Source organism: Lactuca sativa, chromosome 8 (assembly GCF_002870075.4).
Source record: "Lactuca sativa cultivar Salinas chromosome 8, Lsat_Salinas_v11, whole genome shotgun sequence".
Classification (NCBI taxonomy): domain Eukaryota; kingdom Viridiplantae; phylum Streptophyta; class Magnoliopsida; order Asterales; family Asteraceae; genus Lactuca; species Lactuca sativa.
Genome location: NC_056630.2, coordinates 238,443,291 through 238,468,827, shown reverse-complemented (window position 1 = coordinate 238,468,827; position 25,537 = coordinate 238,443,291). Strand labels below are relative to the sequence as shown.

The window sequence follows — 25,537 nt, the reverse complement described above, 5'->3', positions numbered from 1 at the left end:
ATTATCTATATTTGACCTAATCCAATTTCATGCAAGATAATAGATCAAATAATCAAATTTTATCATATAATGAATTTATTATTTAACTAACTAGTAATTATCTTTTGTTTTGGTAAGGATAATCTCATAATAATAATAAAATTCGGATTTTATTATACAAAAACAGTTTTGGCAATTATCCTTCAGAAAAATAGCATAAAATCCTGAAAGTCTTTCTGTCTAACAGCTAAACTCGTCGAGTCCACATTGGAACTCATCGAGTTCAACCTACTCGTCGAGTTCATCAGCCAGTTAGCAATAAAAACGATTTTAAAGCTTGAACAAATAAACAAGGCATCAATACAATAGAAACCAAACATAGCTCTAATACCACTGATGGGTTTTACACACAAGAACTTTCCTATGTGCTCATGAAAACCCTAATGCTTGGATCTAGGTTACTCTATTGTACATGCATTGTATTCAATGTTGTAAAACTCGCTGAGTTGGCCGATTACTCCACCGTGTACTCGCTACTCGGCCCCTTACCAAGGTGAGTTACAAAATCCCAAGTATTCCCTGATCGGCCCCTTTACTGAACTGGGTAGTATTGTGAAACACAGTCGACTCGGTGAATAATATGTATAATATGCTTAATGATTTATTATTTAACACACACATGTCATTATTACTACATATATATCTTAAATTTTCAGTAATTATTCACGAAGTGAGACCATTATATGTTTTTTAGATTTCGTTTATTCACATGTATCTAATTTTGTTATATATTTCAATCAACTTATGATTTTGACATATATAATTTTCCTAAAAATATTTCTACATGAATTACCGAATCTGAGTACTCTCCGAGTACTCCCGGGTACTCGTTACTCGGTAGTCAGCCGAACAGGTACCGAGTAACGAGTTATGCAACCTTGATTATATCCAAGACTTACAAACCCTAATCTAGCATACATATTTCAAAAATATCAAGATATACCATATCTAGATGTTTACCTCTTCAAAATCTTGGATCTTCTTCTTCTTGGAGCTTAGAGTCACAAGTATAACACCTCTAATGGATTACAAACACCACACAAGCAAGAAGGAAATATGAGAGAGGGAAGGGATGCTAAAAATCGGCACTAGGGTTTCCTTGGAATCAAGTGGCCGAAAATTGCATGTAGGGGTCTCTATTTATACCGTAGGCTGCTAGGGTTTCAGTCAAAACCCTAATGGACAGCTTAATCACCTAGTAGCCCATGGAACCTTCTTGAATAAGGCCTATGGACGAAATTATGATGGACCTTCATCATAATTTCATTCACCCTTTAATCCATTAGGTTTCCCTAGCCCAAAAACCAACTATCACACATTTGACAGTTTAAGCCCCTATATTTAATTAATCTCTTTTAGCCACCAAATTAATTCCTAATTAGTTTATGACTAATATTAATTAAATAATATGATTTCCCTTTTAATATATTAATCATGTAATATATTAATAAATCATAATTTCCTCTCTCTCCATAAATTACCTTGTCAATGTTGCTTTGGTGAAGGCAACCCAAAAGGACCATGTACAACCGGGTCAAGTACATACCAAATAAGTTACGGGCTTAGACACTAATCCAACATCTATAGCTTTCATTTAGACTCTGTCGGCTAGTTTTGACTTTATTTTTAATTATATATTTTTAATAGGCTGGGACACGAAAACTCCGTTAAAAATCCATAACTTCTTCATCCGATGTCCATATTCGTCAGACTTTTTACCGTTGTGCTACTATTGACTAGATCTTCGATTCTCGTTTAGGTTGTGCCGGCCACAAATCACTCGATCACTGTTTCAAGTTTTTAGATGCCTACTGTCACGTCGGAACTTAGATAAATCATAACTTCCTCATACGAAGTCAGATTTGCGCGTTCTCTTTATGCGCGTTCACGTCTTAACATAAGCTACGACTTTTGTTTAGATTCCTATGGCTAAAAAGTGTTTTATTGAAACTTCACGTTTTTACGTTTAACAGTGTTTTACTGGTTTTACTGCGGATCTTCGATTGGTCATAACTTCTTCGTTATAACTCGGATTTTAGTGTTCTTTATATGTTTTGAAAACCTTGTTACAATAGCTACTGCTTTATTCAACCCAAATAAGTTTTTAGAAGAGATAGATTTTTTACCTAAGTTGGACTGGTGTTACTTTATATTGTCTCGAAATATCGGTTTATCACATCATCCCCCGTTAGAGGGAATTTCGTCCCGAAATTATTGACAGGGTAAGTGTTTAAGGACTAGGAAAAAGATGCGAGTACTTTTTTTGCATTTGCTCTTCTCACTCCCAAGTGAATTCAGGTCCTTGATTAGCATTCCAGCAAACCTTTACTATTGGCATGCGACTTTGCTTTTGTTTAGTCAACAGGTTAAGGAACTTTTGCAGGGCTTCTCACTCAAACCCGTGATCTTGTACTCAGTATTGGTGGGGCTAGTTTTCACCCTCAGATTCTTTAGTGTGCGCTTTCTTCGTGACCATAACTCTAAAACCACCATGTTTCTGTGTCCAGGTTTGCTCTTCTTGTTCTCTAGCGAATCCAGATCCTAGCGTGGGTGTTCCAGCGGACCTTTATTATCCTGTTTGTTGTTCGGATTGGTATCGGTCTTGTGGAGTTGGAGTTTCTTTTCCTGGTTTATCTAACATTGTCTTTTGCATACAAGTCGTATATACTCTTATAGTAATAGGTTATCCAGATTCATTCCTAGCCTCTGTGCTTGAACTTGACTCGTTGTATGCGTGCTATTCCTTTAATGGTCTGTCAAGAATACTTTGGGAAGGTTTCGAATGGTATAATACTCCACATACGAGTACTTCGGGATTTTGAAGTGAAAGGTGATTTGAAAGTTTGTGTTAGGTTGTCATTATAGATCGAAAGAGTTTCGTTAGTTGACGCTTAAAGCAAAGGGGTCTTTTTATAACACACGGAACTGGTATGGTCAGGGCCAAGCCAATCCACATCGAATGACGATGTCGGAACTTCTCATTGTAACAAGTGTTAAGTCGACTAGGAAAAATGTTCGTTAGCGCGATAGTGCAGTGTATGTGTATGTTTTCAATGCTTATCGTTTGTTCTTGCTATTACTACTATGAATGCTTCATTTAATGGTTGGGGCGTTTGTTTGAGTAGATTTTTAAACTTGTGACTCACGAAATTCTTCTCTGCTCCACTATTAAAAATATGCATGCATGATAATTATTGAGGAGAAACATACCCGTAACAACTGTGGGATCTGCAATGGCATCCTCCTGGCCTATCGCGAACAATTGGCCTCCTCTTCCATCATTCAAGTTGTTGGATTTTGGGCAGTCTCTTCGGAAGTGACCCTCTAGTCCGCACCCGTAACAAGTATGACCTACTCCGTCATTTGTGGCTGGAGCAGCTGGTTGGATTGGTTCCTTGCAGAAGCGAACAGTATGTCCCTTCTTGTTGCACCCTGTGCACTGCATTTCACGGCAGGGTCTGTGGTGATGAAGTTTGCATCTATTGCAGTTAGGCATGTTGCCGTAGTACAACTTTGGTGTGGGCGCGGTAGGGGCAGTAACAGTGTGGGCTGTCACTAACTGTTTCCTCTTAGGGTTCTCTTGCATGGTCCCCCCCCCCTTCTCTTATTCCAGGGTTTCCTTGGGTCCTCTATCCCCTCGATGACTTCGAAACAACGGTAATAATATCATGTTTAACACATTGATCAATCAATCATTGTGCCAGCCGCTTTGCGTTGTTGAATGTGACAGGGTTGGAAGCCAAGACATGCCCTTGGATATGGGGTGACAACCCCCATATGTACCTTTCCACTTTCTTTGGTTTCGGGTTGACCATGCCTGGGCATAGAGCTGACAAATCACTAAACCAGGCTGTGTAGGTGGTTAGGTCAGATCCAGCCATTTTCAGGTTCCATAGCTCCTGCTCCAGTTTTTGGACTTCACCCCTCAGGCAGTACTCTTCTAGCATCAGCACTTTTAGGTCTTCCCAACCCATGGCGTTGGCGACTAGAAGGGATATGGATTTCACATGGCCCTTCCACCATGTAAGGGCTCGGTCAGTAAAAGTACAAGCAGCAAATTTGACTTTGCTTGTTTCCTGGCACGAACAGATCTCAAAGACTGTCTCAGTCTTTTCGAACCATTGCATATGTGGAATGACTCCCCCAGTGCCATTGACCATTTTTGGCTTTGCATTTGAGAATTCTTTGTAGAAGCATTCTCTGACGTGACCATGAACAATGTCATGGTTTAGATGATTTGTGCTGCTCCTGCTACCTCCAGTTCTGGTAGATTTTATTTGTGATAGTGTAGCTGTCACTACTGCGGTGATGGCAGACTGTACCATAGCGGGATCATAAGCTGGAGGTGGTGGTGGTGGTGTTGGTGTCGCATTTCGACGTGTTAACCTACGAGGAGGCATCGTGCTGAGAAAGAGATAACCATGAAGACTATAAGTCTTTAATGATTGGAAGTCGCGTACTAACGAGTTAGCTATTTTCAACATTACATGAATTAGGTTCGACCTAAAAAAGATTTTTGGGTTCGATTCATAATAAGGGTTTATATAATAATAGATAAACTTATGAATTGAGTGATAAGCAGGGAATTAACACAAAAGAAATACTTCATTATATATTAAACATATGTTCGGTTACATCATGACGTTGGGAAAATTTGACCTTATCTACAGGTCTACAGTATAGAAAGTTAATGAAAGTAAACCCTTTTAGTCGCAGTCCTAGTTTACACCAAAATTTAGGATTTGTAGTGTAAACACTACTCGCAACCAGAATCGTTCGGACGAGCCTTTGATTCTGCTAACTGATGCTCCATCTTGAGAATACGCCTCTCAAACACTTCTTGATGTGTTCGAAGTCCTCTGACTTCGTTTTGTGTTGTAGTCAGCTCTTCCTGCAGAATCTCGTTACGATTCACAGCTCCTTTAAGAGCAGATTCTAATTGACGGATGTGAACTGTATTGACTCCGGTGTTTGCTTCAATTTCCATGGTTCAGTGGATAGTTTTCCTTCCTTGCTCACCATTGCGAGCTATTCGGTGAACCGGCATAGGAAGGACTTTGTCTGTCGAGCCTCCCTCACTTAGATTGTAGAAGCTTCGGTCTCCATTGTACGGAAGGGGTTGATCCTGTTCGCGACTCCACTTATTCAGGTTGGTTTCCCATAGAGGTGTCGAGCCATAAAATTTCGGTCGAGGATTAGGATTTTGGATTGGATCCACTAAGGGTAGGTTATTGTTCTCGGATCTAGGTCTGAGTCCTCTTGCATTTCTTCTTCTGGATTATTCTCCATCCATCCCCCATTGTCTTGGTTCGAGTAGTATAGGTCTCCTGGTAGATGGGCTCCGACCATTATGTCTGTATTAGAATAAGGTTATGAGAATTCTCTAGAACTAAGGCATGTAAGGTTGAACATCTAGGTTAAACTATTGTATGTATAAAATACTCCTATAGTATTATGTTTGATTCTTAAGTTTATAAGTTTGGTAAGATTTAGACTTGTTGTCCACTACAGTTATCCCCCGGCATACGTTAATCGGCTCTCGAACAAATATAGTTGATCAGGCTATATTCGTCCCAGTCCCAAGCACATGTCCCAAGGCATACTTGTAGTGCACAACTCACCTTTCATACTTCTATGTTATTTCATTATGACATTTCTCTATGTTGTATGCATGAATACTTTTATAATAGAAAAAAAATCTTATTTGAAAAGGATAACTCTAAATCATAGTGTTTTTGCCCATTTGTATTTATAGTTGTATGTCATAAATGGATCGACATACTTATTTCACTATAAACAATGCTCTGATACCAATCTGTCACACCCCCAAACCAGAACGGCGGAAACATTCGGGGGCGGAGGACTTCATATAAAGTATCATAACAAATGAAGAGTAAAGAAAGTACGCACAACCATCATATACATAATTGAAAAGTTTACATGATTGTAGTATTACATGTTTGCAAAAATCAATTACATTATGATGTTCAAAAGATTAAAATAACGTCTGGGCGTAAGTCTTCAAAAGCAGTTGCTAACCCTGTTTAATGATTTCCTGAGAATACAAGTTATTTCAAAGAAAAAGTGTCAACATTTAAGTTGGTGAGTTCATAAGAAGTTTATTTGAGTAATTGTATGCCATTTGTAAAGTCCGCATTTGATTTCATAAAATACAATATTTTCTTAAGAATGATGTTGTAAAACCGTAGTTGTATAAAATGAATGTATTTAAACCAGGAAAAATCCTATATTTTCCTATAAGTGAGATGCAGTCTTAATTAACCAAGACTGTAACCTGTAAGCAAATATGCCATGCTAAAAATTTACGATGCATAGTTTTATAATTAAATAAAACTAGTTAAGCAAGTGCTTATCCTGAATTTTGAACATGCCGATAATACCCTATGGTATAGATATTACCCCCCAAGCATGATTCAGTTAAAAATGATGGTATTCCATAGGAGCATTACTTTATTCATGAGTTATTGCTTCCGCGTTGCGATTCTCTCATAACCATGCTACGAAATACCAATGTCGACATTTGTCACCCCTATGATGGACAGTAGCTAACAGTCAGGGTGCGGGATTGTCATCCCCGTATAGATCTATACACAAACTCGTGCTCTCCCTCCAGGAGATTCTGGTTATAGATGAGGGCTTCCTTTGATACTAAGCGAATCCATATGCCTCACATGATTGCTAACAATAAGTTCACGGGTAATACTATGAAAATCACTTGAATGAAAGTTTTAATCCTCGATATATACTTATAAATAAAACATATTTTCTTATTTATAAAATGCATTCTAACCCAAGAAGGTAAGAAAGTGTTTGTGAAGTATTTTTCATAATAACGACTTTAAATGATAGTTAAAACAACAGTATAAAATGCATAGCAAAAGATAGATGTTTTCACACGATAATAACCAGGTGTTTACTTGTATCCCCCCCCCCCCCTAAAAGTATTTAAAAAACATTTAAAACGTATTTAAAGTGTTTTTGTAGGGGTATGAACTCACCTGATAGTTTAAAGAAAGTGAGACAGAAATCGAGTAGAACTTCGACTGGAGAAAGCTGATTTCTCGGGATTCTCGGGAATCTTGGTAATCTCGGGAGTCTCGGGAAAATATCGGGAGCGTAAAACTTCCTTCCGAACTTGGATATGAAAACCGGGAAGTCGGGATGGCTTCGAGGGGTTAAACGCAGAGCAAAAGAATGAGAACAGGAAGAAATGAGCAATTATGCTCGGAACCCTCGCACCACTTATATAGTGGCTGAACCGCCTCGGTACACTGGGCGTACGAGATTACACGGGGCATAGCGAGTCATCACTACTTACGTACTTCGAATGGGAGAGCTGCTGGCCGATGGGACGAGGCTCTTATCGCCTGGTACGCGGGGCGTAATCTAATTTTCCAAACTTCTAAATTACGTAACTTTCGCGTACGAACTCCGTTTTTCGTATTCTTTATATCCACGCGTAGGTGAGAATGTACTCTACAACTTTCTTTTAGATTCCTTCAGCTAGTTTTTAATTTATTTTTAATTATATATTTTTAATAGATTGGGCACGAAAAGTCCGTTAAAAATCCATAACTTCTTCATCCAATGTCCGTTTTCGTTAGACTTTTTACCGTTGTGCTACTACTGACGATATCTTTGATTCTCATTTAGGTTGTGCCGGCTACAAATCACTCGGTCACTGTTTCGAGTTTTTAGCTGTCTACTGCCACGTTGGAACTTAGATAAATCATAACTTCCTCATACGAAGTCAGATTTGGGCGTTCTCTTTATGCGCGTTCACGTCTTAACATAAGCTACAACTTTTGTTTAGATACCTAAGGCTAAAAATTGTTTTATTGAAACTTCGCATTTTTACATTTAACAATGTTTTACCGGTTTTGCTGCGGATCTTCGATTGGTCATAACTTCTTCAGTATAACTCAGATTTTAGTGTTCTTTATATGTTTTGAAAACCTTGTTACGATATCTATCGCTTTATTCAACCCAAATAAGTTTTTAGAAGAGTTAGATTTTTGACCTAAGTTGGACTGGTGTTACTTTATATTGTCTCAAAATATCGGGTTGTCACAGACAAATTGGGTGAGGTGGATCTTCAAGAATCTAATACCTTTTGTTTTACCCAAAATTGATTTAACTAAAGTTATGTTTTTTATTTTATTTTGATAGATGAAGTCAACCCTTGATTGAATGAAAGAGTACTTTGTAGAAAACAAAATGTTTCAACCTATGTAAATGGACTGTCTATGTAGATGTTCAATACATTGCAGGTTCTGGACCTATGATTTCATTAATATTATTGTTTTTTCGTAAGGTAAATTTTATTGGATTGTTAAATTTTGCTAATCGTTTGACTCCAGATACCACTACATTGTTAAGGAAAAATGACCATCAACTTGAAGATACCACTGCATTGTTAAGGGAAAAAGACCATCAACTTGAAAAGGTAGTAAGTAAATTACTTTTCTACCCCTTAAAATACACAAAAAAAAAATGGATCCAATTGAAGATTATTTCATAAGTGGGTCATGATCTTCAGAGTTTAATAGACTACAAAAAGAAATCATACAACTTTGGCATGCTTGCAACGTGTACCCGGTTCATAGATATTACTTCTTTTTTACTCTTCAATGATGAAGATGAATCTCGAATCTAAAAAGACTGATATGCCCTAGACGATAGATGAACTTGATAAAGCATTCACATGTGACCTGTTTTATAGATGTAGCTGCTTTCAGTCCTACTAGAAGCTTTACTAGGGACTACATGTTACTCAAATCCCCATCTAAATAGATCAACTATGAGAATGCTTACCTAGATCCTTCTTTGCTTGATCAGTTTTCCCATGTGCTTGCAACTTTATATACCTTTCATGAGCCCTCTGTTTACTTTCAATGAAGTCTATGATTTATGTGGCAAATGTTGCAAAGTCTGATTTAGCTTCACCTGAGAATAATCCTCATGTCAAAAATGTCATGGAACTTGCTTCTAAGTTACAATCTGGATTAGTCACTATCTCTGCTCAGGTACTGAAACTTTGCTATATTTATCCAATAAAACAATCTTTCTTAAAAATAAAAATATAGGGTTTGGTTTTTAAACTTTTAATTACAGGTGGAGTCAGAGCTAACAGAACTCCCAACAGAAGAAAGAATAGAGTTTTTGACATCTCTTGGTGTAAATGAAAGAGGGCTTGGAAATCTTATCAGGGTGACATATTGTCACACCCCCAAACCAAGGATGGCGGAAACGTCCGGGGTGGAGGACTTCATGTATAGTATCACAACAACGAGTATAATAGTGCTCAAAGTAAATACAACCATCATAAATATAATTGAAAAAGTTACACCAAATTATATGTTTATATGATTCAAATCATTTACATTATGATGACAAAATGAACTGTTTGACTATTTATCGTTCCATCCTCAAAACGCTGTTGATTTCCTGTTTCACTGAATTCCTGAGAATACAAGTAGTTTTGAAAAAGTGTCAACAATTAAGTTGGTGAGTTCATAAGCTTTTTAGATAAAGAGTTTGGAAACCGTTCTTTGTAATATGTTGTGTGTTACCAAGAAAAATCCAATATTTTCCTTATAAAAATTATGTGGTCCTAAATCCCAGGACCAAGAATAAACAAGTATTTGCAATACTTAAAGATATAAACGTGGTTTTAAATTGGCATAAAACCCTTTCATATTTGAGGAAAATCCCGTAATGAATGACGTGTAATCTTAAATACCAAGACTGAAAGTGTACAGTAATATCCGTACTTATTGATATAAAAAGTGATTTTAAATCGACATAAAAACCCCTTTTGATTAATAAAAATTCCCGTAAACTTTATGAGTTATTAACTTCCTATGTGAATACTCTAATTAATATAACTCTCAAAGGCAAGACTATGTCCTCTTATGACACTCTCAGAAGGGTAAAAGACCATTTTACCCCTCTCATAACTCAAAAGGCCCCTCAATAGACCATACCCTAAAAGTCAACCAAAAGTCAACTATCTGGGTTACGCTGCGCATACCAGATGTGTACGCTGAGCGTACCCGGCTGCCTCCCAGAATAGGGGAACGCCACCTAGTACGTGGCGTGTACTGGGATTACGCCCGGCGTTAGCCCCTTAGCTCTTGAGGTCTTAAATAGTTAAGACCCACGTCCAATTTCTAGATCTGACCACATCTAAGCCTCTTAATCCATAAAGTTGATGACTTTAAGCCTTTGCATGGTTGAACAAGCCACCAACTCCCATAATATTCCATCTTGTAACTCTAGAAGGCTTAATACTCAAGCATGACCTCAAACTAACAGCCAAGATGGAAACTTTATGGTTCTAAATCACTAATACCACTGAAAAGGGACAGATCTCGGACCATGGAGCACCTTATACTCTTAAAGTCTCCACCTTTGGGGTTTTTACCCTAGAAATGGCACATGCAACAACAACCAAAAGAAGAGGAATGTTTTGAACTTTATACCTCTAAGTGTAGCCCCTTTCTCTGTAGATCTCAGATCCAAAATGGCACTTCAAGCTTTAGCTTCCAAGAGCTCCTTTCCTTCTTCACTAAGCCACCAAAACACAATTAGCTCCAACAACACTCACACACACTAAGGACGATGGGAGACTCTCTCTTAGGGTTTCACTCACTGATATGGAGGGTGAGAAATGAGCCTTAGCACCCTTTAAATAGTGCACAAGACGGATTAGCGTTTTTGCTCCTGGGCCGGGTACGCCCAGCGTAACTCTGGGTACGCCCAGCATACCTTGGCGACTCTGCGTCCAAACTAAGCGCATGAGTACGCGCAGCGTACCCCTCTGGTACGCCCAGCGTACTCACTTGCTAGTTTCCCTCTACTCGAGGACTAATCATGACCAATTGAAAAAAAATAAGGGTGAAAGAAATGCACCTGAATCTCGTGGTGTTACAATTCTCCCCCACTAGAACCAGACTTCGCCCCCGAAGCCTCATTCCTCGAACAACTCTGGGTGCTGCCCTCGCATCTCCGACTCTGACTCCCAAGTCATCTCGCACGCCTTCCGATGTTGCCACTAAACCAAAACCAGAGGCACTTCCTTTTTCCTCAAAACCTTGATCTTCTGATCCCTTATCGCCACCGGTCTCTCAGCATAATTCAAGCTCACATCCACCTGAATATCCTCTAATGGCACCACTTCCAACTCATCGGCTATACATTTCTGCAACTGCAACACGTGGAAAGTATCATGAATCTGCCCCAACTCCTCAGGTAGCTCCAAACGATATGCTACCCCGCCCACCCTCGTGATCACTCTAAACGGACCAATATACCGGAGCCCTAGCTTGCCTCTCCTCCTGAACCGGATCACTCCTTTCCAAGGAGATACCTTCAGGAGCACAAAATCTCCGACCTGAAACTCAAGCTCGGACCGACGCCTATCCACATAATTCTTCTGGCGACTCTGAGCGGTCAACAACCTCTGTCTGACCTACTGAATCTGCTCCGTCGTCTGAAGTACTATCTCCGTACTACCCATCACACATTTCCCTACCTCTCCCCAGCAGATGGGAGTCCGACACCTCCTCCCATACAACAGCTCAAAAGGAGGCATACCGATGCTCGAATGATGGCTGTTGTTATAGGAAAATTATGCCAAAGGTAGGTACGTGTCCCAACTCCCTCCGAAGTCCAATACACATGCTCGAAGCATGTCCTCGAGCGTCTGAATCGTCTACTCGCTCTACCCGTCAGTCTGTGGGTGATATGTGGTACTAAAATGCAGCCTCGTACCCAATTCCTCATGAAATTTCTTCCAGAATCTAGAAGTGAAACGCACATCTCGATCTGAGACGATCGAGATCGGCACTCCATGTCGCGATACCACCTCTCTCATGTACAACTTTGCCAACCTCTCAGCGGAAGAGCTCTCACTGATAGCAAGGAAGTGGGCGCTCTTCGTCAACCTGTCCACAATCACCCAAATTGCGTCGACTCCCCTAGTAGTCCTCAGCAATTTGGTGATAAAATTCATGGTAATCTGTTCCCACTTCCACTTGGGAACCTCCAACGGCTGCAACTTACCATGCGGTCTCTGGTGCTCGGCCTTAACCTTACGACAGTTTAAGCACCTCTCAACAAACCACGCGACATCCCTCTTCATACAAGGCCACCAATACTCTCTCTTTAGGTCCAAATACATCTTAGTGTCCCCAGGATGGATCGAGAACTTCGATCGATGAGCCTCTTCCATCAAAATGGTACGCGTCCCGCCCACAAACGGTACCCAAATACGACCCTGGAATGTCATAAGCCCCTGGCTATCGGTAACGAACTCCGATACCAACCCGACAACTCGTTCTCTCTTCTGGTTTTCTGATCTCACTGCCTCAGCCTGGGCCCCACGAATGGTGTCCAACACCGGAGTTATCATTGTCAACCTCAAACAAACATCTCGCATCGGGGCGCTCTCCGCCCTTCGGCTCAGTGCATCGGCTACAACATTAGCCTTACCCGGGTGGTATAGGATCTCGCAGTCATAATCCTTCACCACATCCAACCATCTCCTCTGTCGCATATTCAGGTTGGGCTGATCCATCAAGTACTTCAAGCTCATGTGGTCCATGTATATGGTACACCGAACCCCATACAGATCATGACGCCAGATCTTAAGGGCGAACACCACTGCCCCCAACTCAAGATCGTGGGTGGGATACCTCGTCTCATGAGGCTTCAGCTGCCTCGATGCGTATGCTATCACATGCCCCTTCTGCATCAGTACCACTACCAACCCTGATATCGACGGTCACAATACACCACAAAGTCCTCCACTCCCTCCGGAAGGGCTAAAACTGTGGCTTCGCACAATCTCTGGCGAAGTGTCTCGAAGGAGGTCTGCTACTCTGGGCCCCATGAAAATGCAACACCCTTCCGGGTCAACCTGGTGAGTGGCACGGCGATCTTGGAGAAATCCCTGATAAATCTCCGATAATAACCTGTCAGCCCTAAGTAACTCCTGATCTCGGTGGGTGACCTCGGCACCTCCCAACTCATCACTGCCCCAATCTTGGCCGGGTCGACCAATATCCCTTTCTGGTTAACGAGGTGCCCTAGGAACTGGACCTCTCGCAACCAGAAATCACACTTGGAGAATTTGGCATAAAGCCTCTCCGATCTCAGAACTCCGAGGATCTCCCTCAAATGCTTCTCATGCTGCTCTCTGGATCTCGAATACACCAAAATATCATCGATGAATACGATCACCGAGCGATCCAACATCGGCCTGCACACTCTGTTCATGAGATCCATGAACACCGCCGGTGCATTGGTGAGTCCGAAAGGCATCACCACAAACTCGTAATGCCCATAACGAGTCCTGAACGTTGTCTTCTGGATGTCCTCATCTCGCACCCTCACCTGATGATACCCAGACCTCAAGTCGATCTTGGAGAACCAAGATGCTCCCTGCAACTGATCGAACAAATCGTCGATCCTCGGCAACGGGTAACGGTTCTTGACCGTCAGCTTGTTCAACTCCCGGTAATCAATGCACATCTGGTGTGAACCATCCTTTTTCTTGACAAAAAGGATAGGCGCTCCCCACGGGGAGCTGCTCGGCCGAATAAACCCCTTCCCCAGCAACTCCTAAAGTTGCAAGGATAACTCCTACATCTCTAGAGGCGCAAGGCAATAGGGCACCTTGGCGATAGGTGCGGCCCCCGGAACCAAATCGATACTGAACTCCACCTGCCTCACGGGAGGCACTCCCGGCAACTCCTCCGGAAATACGTCCGAGAACTCACGCACTATCGGCACCTCATCAACTGACCTCGGTCTCTCTGAATCAACCCTCGTATCCATCACATACGCTACAAAGCCCCTACAGCCCTGCTGTATACACTGTCTCGCTCTAGCGGCCAAACAAAATGCTGACCCAAAACGTGTACCCTCGCCATACACCGTAAGAACTCCCCCACTAGGGTCTCGTATGGTCACCAGATGTCGCTTGCAGTCAATAACCGCTCCGAATCTGCTCAACCAGTCCATGCCCACGATGACACAGACATCCCCCATCGCAATACGAACTAAATCAATCGGGAATTCAACACCGAAAATATCGAGTACACACCCTCGGATCACCTCTGTGGCATACACCGCCCTCTCGTCAGCTATGGAAACTCTCAGAGGTCGACTCAACGCCTCACGACTAACACTGATATGCTGACTAAAAGCCAAAGATACAAAAGACCGACTCGCACCCGAGTCAAATAACACCAAGGCAAGTACATAACTCACAAGAAAAGTACATACGCATAACATAATATAAGCACAATATATCAACATCAAAATAAATACACGAAAGAATACATACCAGCCACGACATCGGGCGTTGCGCGGACCTCCTCCGCAGTCAACTGAAAGGCTCTCCCTCGTGCCTTCGGTGCCTCGGCCTTCACTGGCCAACTCTCAGTAGCTCTGATAGCAGCAGGGGCAGATCCCTGAGATACTCCCTGTGCCGATCCCCGTAGCTATGGACACTCTGCCTTCCGGTGTCCGGTCTGGCTGCAATGAAAACATACTGCAAACCCCTTGGGGCAATCCTTGGCCATATGCCCCTCCTTGCCACATTTGTAGCAAGACCCTGCTCTGCACACCCCATCGTGGCTCTTGCCGCACTTGCCATAAGTGCGGCCCCTCTGACTCACTGGTCTCGAATCAGCGGGCTTGGCCCGCTTGGCTACCGGTTGAGACTGCACCGGTCGCCGATCCCTCCCCTGAAACTCAGCGTCTTCCCTAGCCTGGGTCTCCAGCTCTATCTCCCTCTTCTGGGCATTTTCCTGAAGCTCGGCAAATGTCCGGTACGTCGAGTTCGCCACGAACTCTCGTATATCCCTCCTCAAAATGCTCAGATATTGGCTCATACGTGCCTGCTCGGACGACACGTGCTCTGGGCAGAACATCGCCCGCTCATGGAACATCCTCGTAATCACTATAACAGACTCAGTACCCTGCTTGAGGGTCAGAAACTCGTGGGCCAAACGCTCCCTCTCCACCTGGGGAACGTATTCATCTCGGAACATAGCAGTGAACCTCTCCCAGGTCACTGCAGCAAGCTCAGTAGGCGTATAATGTGCCGTCACAAACTTCCACCAATCCTTCGCTCCCAAGCGAAGCTGGTTCAGCGCGAACCGAACTCTCAAATGCTCTGGAGATGAGCAAGTAAAGAAACACCCCTCTATGTCTGAAATCCACCTCATCGCCGCAATCGGGTCCTGGGTCCCGTCAAACTCCGGTGGTTTTGTGTTGCTGAACTCTCGGAACAGCAACGCATCACCACCCTGCAGCCTAGTCGCAGCTATAGCTGCAGTGGCCGCAGCAACAGCAGCCTCAAAAGAGCAGCGTATCTCTCATCAAATGTCTCTATCAGTGTGGTCTTGATAGACCCGAACATCTCTGGTATCTCTGCCCTGATGGCCGCAGCCACCTCCTCGTGGATGATCCTACGGATCTCCTCGTCACTCGTACCGCTGCTCTCTGGTGTGTGGCGTGTCCCAACCATGGTCCCCCTCTCTCTGAAATACAACATAAAAACATATCAGGGACTTGCTCGAGTATACTCACACTCGAATACTCCACCCTACTTGTTTCTTGGTACTCTAAGGATTCTTACTTGGACTGTGCACTGACCCGGTGTCTTCAGTGGTACGGGCCCAATACTACCGTCCACACCACATCAGCATTCACCCCAAGTCCGCATCCCAGAGTCCCAATCCCAAGCACTCTACTCTCTCTAATCATATGATACTCGCTAGCAGATCTCTCATAACCTCCTCGCTGCTATCTAAACACTCTGAAGCATCCCTAGCAGCAAGACTCCTAGACTAAGGCATCACATATCAGGCCACTCTAGTCCTAATAAGAATACCTAGTCTACTCTGGCATGCATAATATAACTCATCACATATCATATCATATCATATCTCATAACACTTATTGTAATGGTATTTTGGGAAATCACCGTTCGGGCGTTGGCTGTTCGTACACACGACTCTGCTCTGTTTTGTCTCGAAAGCTCTTTTTATTCTTTTGAAAACTATTTCATTGTCAAAATTTTCTCTAATCCTCAGTTTGAGTTCATATACGCCCGAAGGTGCACCTGAATCCCTCAAACCAAGGCTCTGATACAAACTTGTAACACCGTAAAAATTAAAACAATTTTTCGCATTTTTAAAACACATTTTCCAAACACATTTATTAATAAAATGTCATTGTATCATATCCTTATTTCACAAAACATCCCCCAAGATCGAAATACATAAAATCCCATGTGTGTGTACGAATCATGTCGGCGCCTTCCCACGGTCATCACTGGTACCTGAAACACATAACACATAACACTATAAGCATAAAGCTTAGTGAGTTCCCCAAAATACCACTCTAACATATATTAGCCACTCGAGGCTATAACTCTGTTGACCGTCTGGTCAATGTGTCTCAGTGGGACCCTCCAACCCCAACTCTCTGTGGGCCCTCTGGCCCTAACTCTATGGACCCAAAGGTCCTAACTCTATGGACCCACTGGTCCTACTCTATAAACTCTGAATCATGCATATCACGTATCACAATAAAACACAACACATAAATAACACGCAAATACACTAGCACACAGCTCTAAATTACACTGTCACATGACTCTGTTACCACACTAGGTAAAGTATAGTGAGAAGACTCACCTCTGTTATCTCAGTAAATCTCTGTCTCGGTAAACGCTGGCCTAGCCTCCGCCTAATCATATGAAATAAATACTCTATTTAATATAACTCTCAAAGGCTAGACTATGTCCTCTTATGACACTCTCAGAAGGGTAAAAGACCATTTTACCCCTCTCATAACTCAAAAGGCCCCTCAATAGACCATACCCTAAAAGTCAACCAAAAGTCAACTTTCCGGGTTACGCTGCGCGTACCAGATGTGTACGCTGAGCGTACCCGGCTGCCTCCCAGAATCGGGGAACGCCACCTAGTATGCGGCGCGTACTGGGATTACGCCCGGCATCCTCCCCAGCTTCAGCCCCTTAGCTCTTGAGGTCTTAAACAGTTAAGACCCATGTCTAATTTCTAGATCTGACCACATCTGAGCCTCTTAATCCATAAAGTTGATGACTTTAAGCCTTTGCATGGCTGAACAAGCCACCAACTCCCATAATATTCCATCATCTACCTCTAGAAGGCTTAATACTCAAGCATGACCTCAAACTAACAGCCAAGATGGAAACTTTATGGTTCTAAATCACTAATACCACTGAAAAGGGACAGATCTCGGACCATGGAGCACCTTATACTCATAAAGTCTCCACCTTTGGGGTTTTTACCCTAGAAATGGCACATGCAACAACAACCAAAAGAAGAGGAATGTTTTGAACTTTATACCTCTAAGTGTAGCCCCTTTCTCTATAGATCTCAGATCCAAAATGGCACTTCAAGCTTTAGCTTCCAAGAGCTCCTTTCCTTCTTCTTCACTAAGCCACCAAAACACAATTAGCTCCAACAACACTCACACACACTAAGGACGATGGGAGGCTCTCTCTTAGGGTTTCACTCACTGATATGGAGGCTGAGAAATGACCCTTAGCACCCTTTAAATAGTGCACAAGACGGATTAGGGTTTTTGCTCCTGGGCCGGGTACACCCGACGTAACTCTGGGTACGCCCAGTGTACCTTGGCGACTCCGCGTCCAAACTAAGCGCATGAGTACGCGCAGCGTACCCCTCTGGTACGCCCAGCGTACTCGCTTGCTAGTTTCCCTCCACTCAAGGACTAATCATGACCAATTGACAAAGAATAAGGGTGAAAAAAATGCACCTGAATCTCGGGGTGTTACAGCCGAAGGCGAAATGGAGCGAAAGGGTTAGGAGGCGAAGGCGAAGGTAGGGTTCGGTGCTCGGCGAGGTTCGGTCCGGAGGGACCTTTGGGTTCGGTCTATGCGAGCCTTTGGTCCGAGATAGGGTTCGGCTCTGACAAGTTCGCTTCCTAAGAGGGTTCGGCTCCTTAAGAGGGTTCGGCTCCTTAAGACTGATTTTCGCGTAGACTCCCGTTTTCGAGCTGTTTTTTACCCGATTAATGGTCAGGATGGCCCGAAAAACTATAAAAAGTTTAAGGAACTTTTGAGAGAGATTTGGGAGAGATTTCACATACTTGGAGAGATTTCTCATACTTAGAGAGATTTGGGAGAGATTTGACATACGTGGAGAGATTTGGGAGAGATTTCACATACTTGGAGAGATTTCTCATACTTAGAGAGATTTGGGAGAGATTTGACATACATGGAGAGATTTGGGAGAGATTTCACATACTTGGAGAGATTTCTCATACTTAGAGAGATTTAGGAGAGATATGACATACATGGAGAGATTTGGGAGAGATTTCACATACTTGGGGAGATTTCTCATACTTAGAGAGATTTGGGAGATATTTGGCATACGTGGAGAGATTTGGGAGAGATTTGACATACGTGGAGAGATTTGGGAGAGATTTCAAATACTTGGAAAGATTTCTCATACTTAGAGAGATTTGGGAGAGATTTGACATACATGGAGAGATTTGGGAGAGATTTCTTTTGTGACCTTTTTGAGCGCTTGGCTCCGCAACGCAAGGTCCGTAAGCCCCGTTAAGCCATGTTTAAGGATCTTACACACTCCCGATTAGTATGCAACATTGTTTTATCGGTTTGGTTCGTTACTTACCACAGTTTTAGGTTGAGGAAATCTAGACATACGGACTTTTCAATTTATGATTTCTCATTAGAATAGCGAGTTGTATAGTAATTACCTAACGTAAGCCCTACTACACAAGGGTTAGTTGAGTTGACCGGTTTGACTTGTGGACTTTATTTGACTTTGACTTGACCAGAAATTGACAATTGTCACACATATGACCTTCTTGGCTAATGTACATATTTCACCTCCGGAGAGAAGGTGTGGAAAACTCAAATGTATTTTTTTTTTTTTGGTAACAAGTGATTTAACTGTGTACACTGCAATAGTCAAATGTTGAAATTCAACTAAAGAATTTATTTTACGAATCCAACCCCGCAACGCGGGATTCTTCCCTAATTACTATTAAATGACATTTGAAAAGTTAGTTATTGAACAAAATGAAACAACATGAGAGTTCCAAATTTACATGGTGTTTGGAAATATACATCTATTATAATAAATAAATGAATATGATTTAAAATATTCTATGATACAGAACTTTATAGTTATGATCTAAAATATTCTATATTCATATATTACACCATCATAGTTGTTTTTTTTCTATTCATGTATCGTATTTTGCAAAATCTATACGAATATATTGTAATTTTGTAGTTCAATATATGACATTATCTAAAAAAATTCCATCAAATACTTTATTAACACTATAGTTTGAACAATTTATCGGAATGTTTTTTAAAATATTTATTATTTGTAGACAACTATAGCATTATATTTTTATAAATTTACCCAATTATATATGTTATGATCTAAAACTAATTTTGGTTTGTATTTTTTTTCTTAAGAAACTTTTTTTAAGAAAATCAATTAACGTTTTTTAGTTCTTAAATAAGCTGATATATTTTTGAAATTTCGTCCAATTATACGATATGATATGAGGAATTATAACATCATGCTTCTATATTTTTATTATTTGCAAAATCCGCATAAATATAACATTGTATTGTCCAATATTGTGATTTAACATCTTTATATAGTCAAAATCTATATAGATAATTTATCGTTGACAATATACCTTATTGTAACAATATACTATTTTATTACAGTTATTATACAGTTTTAAAGCCTTGTCCAATTATAGAATTGTATTTTCAAGGTATTATGATTCACATAATGATATCATATCATTCATGATATAATTCTAAACACAATTCAACCAAAAATATGTTGTTCTTTGTTGCTAGCAACCTTACGAACAAATGTCTATTATTTAAAATTTAGCAAACACCAACAATAATTTTCGTTTTTGGAATGAAAGAGATAACATAAGATATACTAGCAAGAAACTGTCAAAAAAGTTATTAAGTACAAACTACATCAGGGTTATGAAACAAAATCCTTCGGTTCATCTTGCAAATTATCCTTCTATTACAGACCCAAAATTAATCTAGCTATTATATCGTAAAAAATGAACGACTTCTTAGGCCTTTCTGTTCCAAGAATATGAGTATTGTGAAGATTCTAGGCCTGTTGAAAATACCCAATTACCCGAACCTACTTGTTTATAAATCGGGTGAATCGGGTATCGGGTACATATTTTGGTTATCAAGTTACCCGCTTTTTTTAGACCGAGTATATGGTATATGTACAGTAAAACCTCTATAAATTGATAATATTGGAACTGTGATATTTTATTAATTTAGCAAGATATTATTATATCGATAAATTAATAAATTATTAGATTAAAGAGTTGTTTTATATTCGTGAGCAACTCTCAAATTAATGCATCGACCTTTAAAATTTACTTGTCCGTTCACTATATCTATTTCAATAAAATAAAAACAAGTACCTTCAAAATTCTCATGTACATTTACACATTAATGAACTTGTCAAGTTCAATGTACATAGATCTAGATTGATCTCTATAAAATTTCTAATGATAAATTTTAAAATCATATCTACTATATGCTTCTAAACTAAAAGATGTTAAAAAATAAACGATGACAATTCTAGAATTTTGGAATATTTTACTAGTTAATAATTTATAGTTTCGTTGGGACCAATATATTACATTGGGATTTCAAAAAAAAATATTATTTTATTATTTTATCGATTGGGGTCCAATTTTATACTGGTCTTAAGTTGAAACCGGACAAATTATTAATTTTAACGAGATTATTAATTTATCGAGTATTAAATTATAGAGGTTCTATTGTCTAGGGTTTCGAGTATACCCGATTTATTTAAAAATAAAAGGGCCTTTAGGTAATATCAACATTTATCCATATGTTGTTTACGATTTTATCCTCATTCCCGATCATTGATTTCCAAAAAAAAAAAAAAAAAAAAAAAAAAACCTTGTCTATTTTTTTAGTCATCTATCTCAAGTTTGTAAAACAAAATTGCAAAAACAGTTTAATCAAACACCTCTTTCATTAATTGGAAAAATAACTCAAAAACCAATTATGTTTTTCTGCACAATATCATGCCTCGATATATATATATATATATATATATATATATATATATATATATATATATATATATATATATATATATATATATATATATATATATATATATATATATATACTCCTAAAACTACCGACTTGTAGAATTAGATCACAATTAGGAAACCAGAAACCGACTTGTTTATGATTTCCTAAAACCTAGGTTGGTCTCCAAGTCCTACTCGACTTAGGATTCCAACAATCACCCCCGAATCTCTAAGTCCTTCTAGAGAATTCTTCAACCCCGATCCGGTTTTAGAACATGGACTCGTCGCTGTCGTCATGTTCCGATAAACCACCTTCTTGTAATTTTTGGAGTCGTTCCGGACATTCAGACGCAAAGTGACCCGGTTTGTCACACCGAAAACAAATCACCTTAGATCGGTCTTTTTCCCTATTTTTCCATTTTTTGTCACAATAACAATTACATTTTTTGCAATTGTTGGAATTAGATTAAGATAAATCAGAATTAGAATTGGGCTCCCCACCTTGGGCCTGTTTTGTTTTAAACTCATTTGGAGCTGGTCCAGTTGACCCACAATCTGACTCGGTTCCCTGGTTAGATCCACTCGACCCATCATTCCCCTTCCAGTTCCCTCTTCTTCTTCCCTTTCGTTGATGCCCCAATGATCCACCACCTCCAGACAACGCCGATTTTCTGAGGATAACTCTCACCTGACTCCCTCCGTCGTCCTCCTCTTCTTTTATCCTTTCTTCATAAGCCTTGAGTCGTCCCACTACATCTTCAAAGCCAACAGATTTTAGATCGAGCACCTGTTCTAAAGAGGCGACGATGTGTATAAACTTCGATCGAGGCAAGGTTTTGAGGAACTTCTTTACCAACTTCGATTCATCAATAACCTCTCCTAAAGTTGCTGATTTCGAGGCGATACCGGACAGCTTTCCAGCATACGCGTCGATGGTTTCCGACTCCATCATCTTCAGCCGATCGAATTCAGCGTTTAGGGTTTGCAATCGAGCTTCTCTCACACGATCATCACCTATATATCTCGCCTTAATCGCTTCCCAGAGTCCCTTAGCAGATTCCACATCTCCGATTTGCATGATTAGATCCTCCGGGATTGCCTAATACAACAATCCTATTGCAAGGTAATCTTTCTCATCGTTCTTGTGTCTTCCTGGATCGATCACTGTCCAAGCCTTATGAATTCTAAGCACCACCTTTATACGCAGGGACCACGGTGTAAATTTTTGGTGTGAGCATCGGACACGCTACAGTGGTTGACCCAATCTCCTTCACTCTCACCGGAGGAGGCTGTGCACCATCTTCACCATCCGACATGTTGACCTAGCTTGTCAACAGGTAATAAAATTGATCTTACAGCCTTCGATTCCTTGGCTCTAATACCAATTCAAGTTTGTAAAACAAAATTGCAAAAACAGTTTAATCAAACACCTCTTTGATTAATTGGAAAAATAACTCAAAAACCAATTATGTTTTTCTGCACAATATCATACCTCGATATCTATACATATATATATACTCCTAAAACTACCGACTTGTAGAATTAGATCACAATTAGGAAACTAGAAACCGACTTGTTTATGATTTCCTAAAAACTAGGTTGGTCTCCAAGTCCTACTCGACTTAGGATTCCAACACCATCGAAGTATCGAACCCTACAAAGACAAAGAGACATCTCAAGTAGACTTCAAACTTAAGTCAAGTCATGATCACCGGTCATCAACTCGTCACCAACACTCACCGATTTAGACTTCAAACTTCAAAGTAAGTGCTTTTCTTGTAAATAATTTTGAAAATAGAGCATCGACTTCTTGCATTTTGGTTTCTTGTAAATGGTATTAGTTTTGTGAAAGATTACTTGATAACTTAAGTATTATTGACTAAAAATCTCAATATTCCAAAGTTTGTGTGACTTCGTTTATGTCTTGTTTGCTTATATAAATAAGACTAATAGAGTACGACATATTTATTTCATTACATTTATTTTCAGGTAATACCCGAATTACCTAAACCCGAACTACTACCCGAATTACCCGAACTCGAATTACCCGAATTTAATTCGGGTCGAGTAACACGTATTTTTTAACATGAAAAACCCGAATTACCCGAAGCCCAAAAATTTTACCCGATCAACATCCCTAGAAAATTCCATAAAACCTAAAGACCAATGATAATAATATCATCAAAACATTTATGTTGCAGCCCTGAAAGAAGAATATGATCAACCCAATGAATAAAGGAATCCATCGAAGTCGTAGAAGGAGCATCTACCACACCATATACCAATATTGGACCAAATATCAAAGACACCCCTGATAACATTTAAACCCTATATATCGTAGAAGACTCACCCATAGTTTTTTTCATTTCTTTTTCCTTTTTTGGAAACAATCGCTTTACATGATTGTATCCAATGTAGAGACACAATTATCGACATCTACCCATCCCGCATTTTATCCTATTCCAATAGAATTTACAGGATATTTCCCTGTTGTTACCCATATTATAAAAATTAAAAATCATGTGTCACCTAATTGCAGCCCGCTACATAGCATTAGGGGTGGCAATTGTTGACACGACACGACAAAAATACGCAAATCGAAACAAAATTTGGATGAAACTGAAATTCGAATTCGTGTTCGTGTCGTATTCGTGTTAAGTGTAAAAAACACGATGTTGTGTCGTTTCGTGTTCGTGTTTAAAATTTGACATGAAATTGGCACGATTAGCATTTATTTGTCGTGTTTTTCGTGTCTGTCTTATTTTTCGTGTTATGTATGATTAAATATTAATTAAATAAACTAATTTTTTATTATGTTATCTTTGTCGTGTCGTGTTTGTCGTTTTTTAATCAGTTCGTTTTCGTGTTAGTTAAAAAAAACACGACATTGTGTCGTGTCGTGTTCGTGTTACATACAACCTTGTCGTGTCGTGTCGTGTCAGACAAAAACACGACACGATGATCCGATTTGCCACCCCTACATAGCATTACATTCTTTTTTGACTTGTCAATAGCCTTTACTTTATTCTTTTCATTCTTTTTTGACTTCCCAATTGCCTTTCCCTTTGTTCCTTTCATTCGTCTCTTATGTCGTAACCTTATTTCTAATTTCATGTGGAGGATTAATAGTTGTTTTTTTCTTTATGTGTATCCAATGAAACGAACTGAATAACCTTAAAAACATGCATATCATTAATCATAACAGGTTTAAAAGATGGAAGGCAAATATAACAAGTGTCAATTTCCGTGTCACACATTCTTGCGTTAGAGACTTTGATTTGATTGGTGTATAATCCATTCTTATCAATAAAAAGTTTATCCGAGTTCTATAAAAAAAACGTTTTCTATAAACAAAATGAACTAAAAGGATCCAAATGGTCAATATTACCGTTTAAAGAAAATATTAAATATATAAGAGTTATATAAGGATAGGTTTTAATTTATTTTCGTATAAAGAAATAATATATATTTTAATATATTTGTGTTCTAGTCAGGGGCGGACCGGCGGAGCCAGGATTTTAGAATAAGGGGGCTTGTATATATTAAAATTAAATCTTTATACTAGGATTAGAAGTATACCTTGGTGACTTGGATAGTTTTAGATTGAAAGTGGTACTCGGTGATCACGAATCAAAAAATCTAAGTTTACTTCTCTTAAATTTGAAATAACATTTTTTTTTCAAATTCAATATTAATTGGCTCTTCCATATTGTCCAATACAAAGTTAAAGAAATCGGGTTATAAAAGGGGCTGGTGGGCTTAGGATGATTTTCTATTTTGAGCTTAAAACAATTAAATGAGATTTATTACTAATACTAAATGATCCAAACTAGTATTTTGTCATGTCGCTCGTTGCGGCGGAGAACACCTTTGCAAAGTAGCCATAAAAATATAAAATAAAGTTTCGATTGATACAATTATGTATTAAGGAGACAACAAAAATAAGATATGAAAATATATTTTGATTCATATAATACACGAAAGACAATTAATTTAAAACTTATAATAGTAAAAGGTAATATTACAAAAACGAAAACTAAAAATGAATTAAGTATAAGAACTAAAGCGTAAGTTTACAATATAGTAAGGGACCAAAATCATAATTTATAAAATAGTAATCATATAATTTAAAATTTATGAGGGTCGGAAACCGCCACATTAAAAATAAATTTAGGGGAAAATGTGAAAAAACAAATAAAGTTTAAGGGTGAGAAATGAAAATCGAAATAGGAGAACGTTAGGGGGGGAGCACACCTGCTAGTCCCCTTACTCCCTACGCCCC

At 39.7% G+C, this 25,537-nt stretch overlaps 1 protein-coding gene across 1 annotated transcript; it reads right to left on the bottom strand.

The window, feature by feature from the left end:
* Nucleotides 1–21,721: 21,721 nt before the first annotated feature.
* LOC111906692 (uncharacterized) lies at nt 21,722–22,571 on the bottom strand. Its single transcript, XM_023902462.1, has 2 exons — nt 22,467–22,571; nt 21,722–22,354 (listed from the first exon to the last, which is right to left on the bottom strand). Exons 1-2 carry the CDS (start codon nt 22,569–22,571, stop codon nt 21,722–21,724), a joined length of 738 nt encoding a protein of 245 aa, XP_023758230.1.
* Between the last annotated feature and the right edge of the window lie 2,966 nt (nt 22,572–25,537).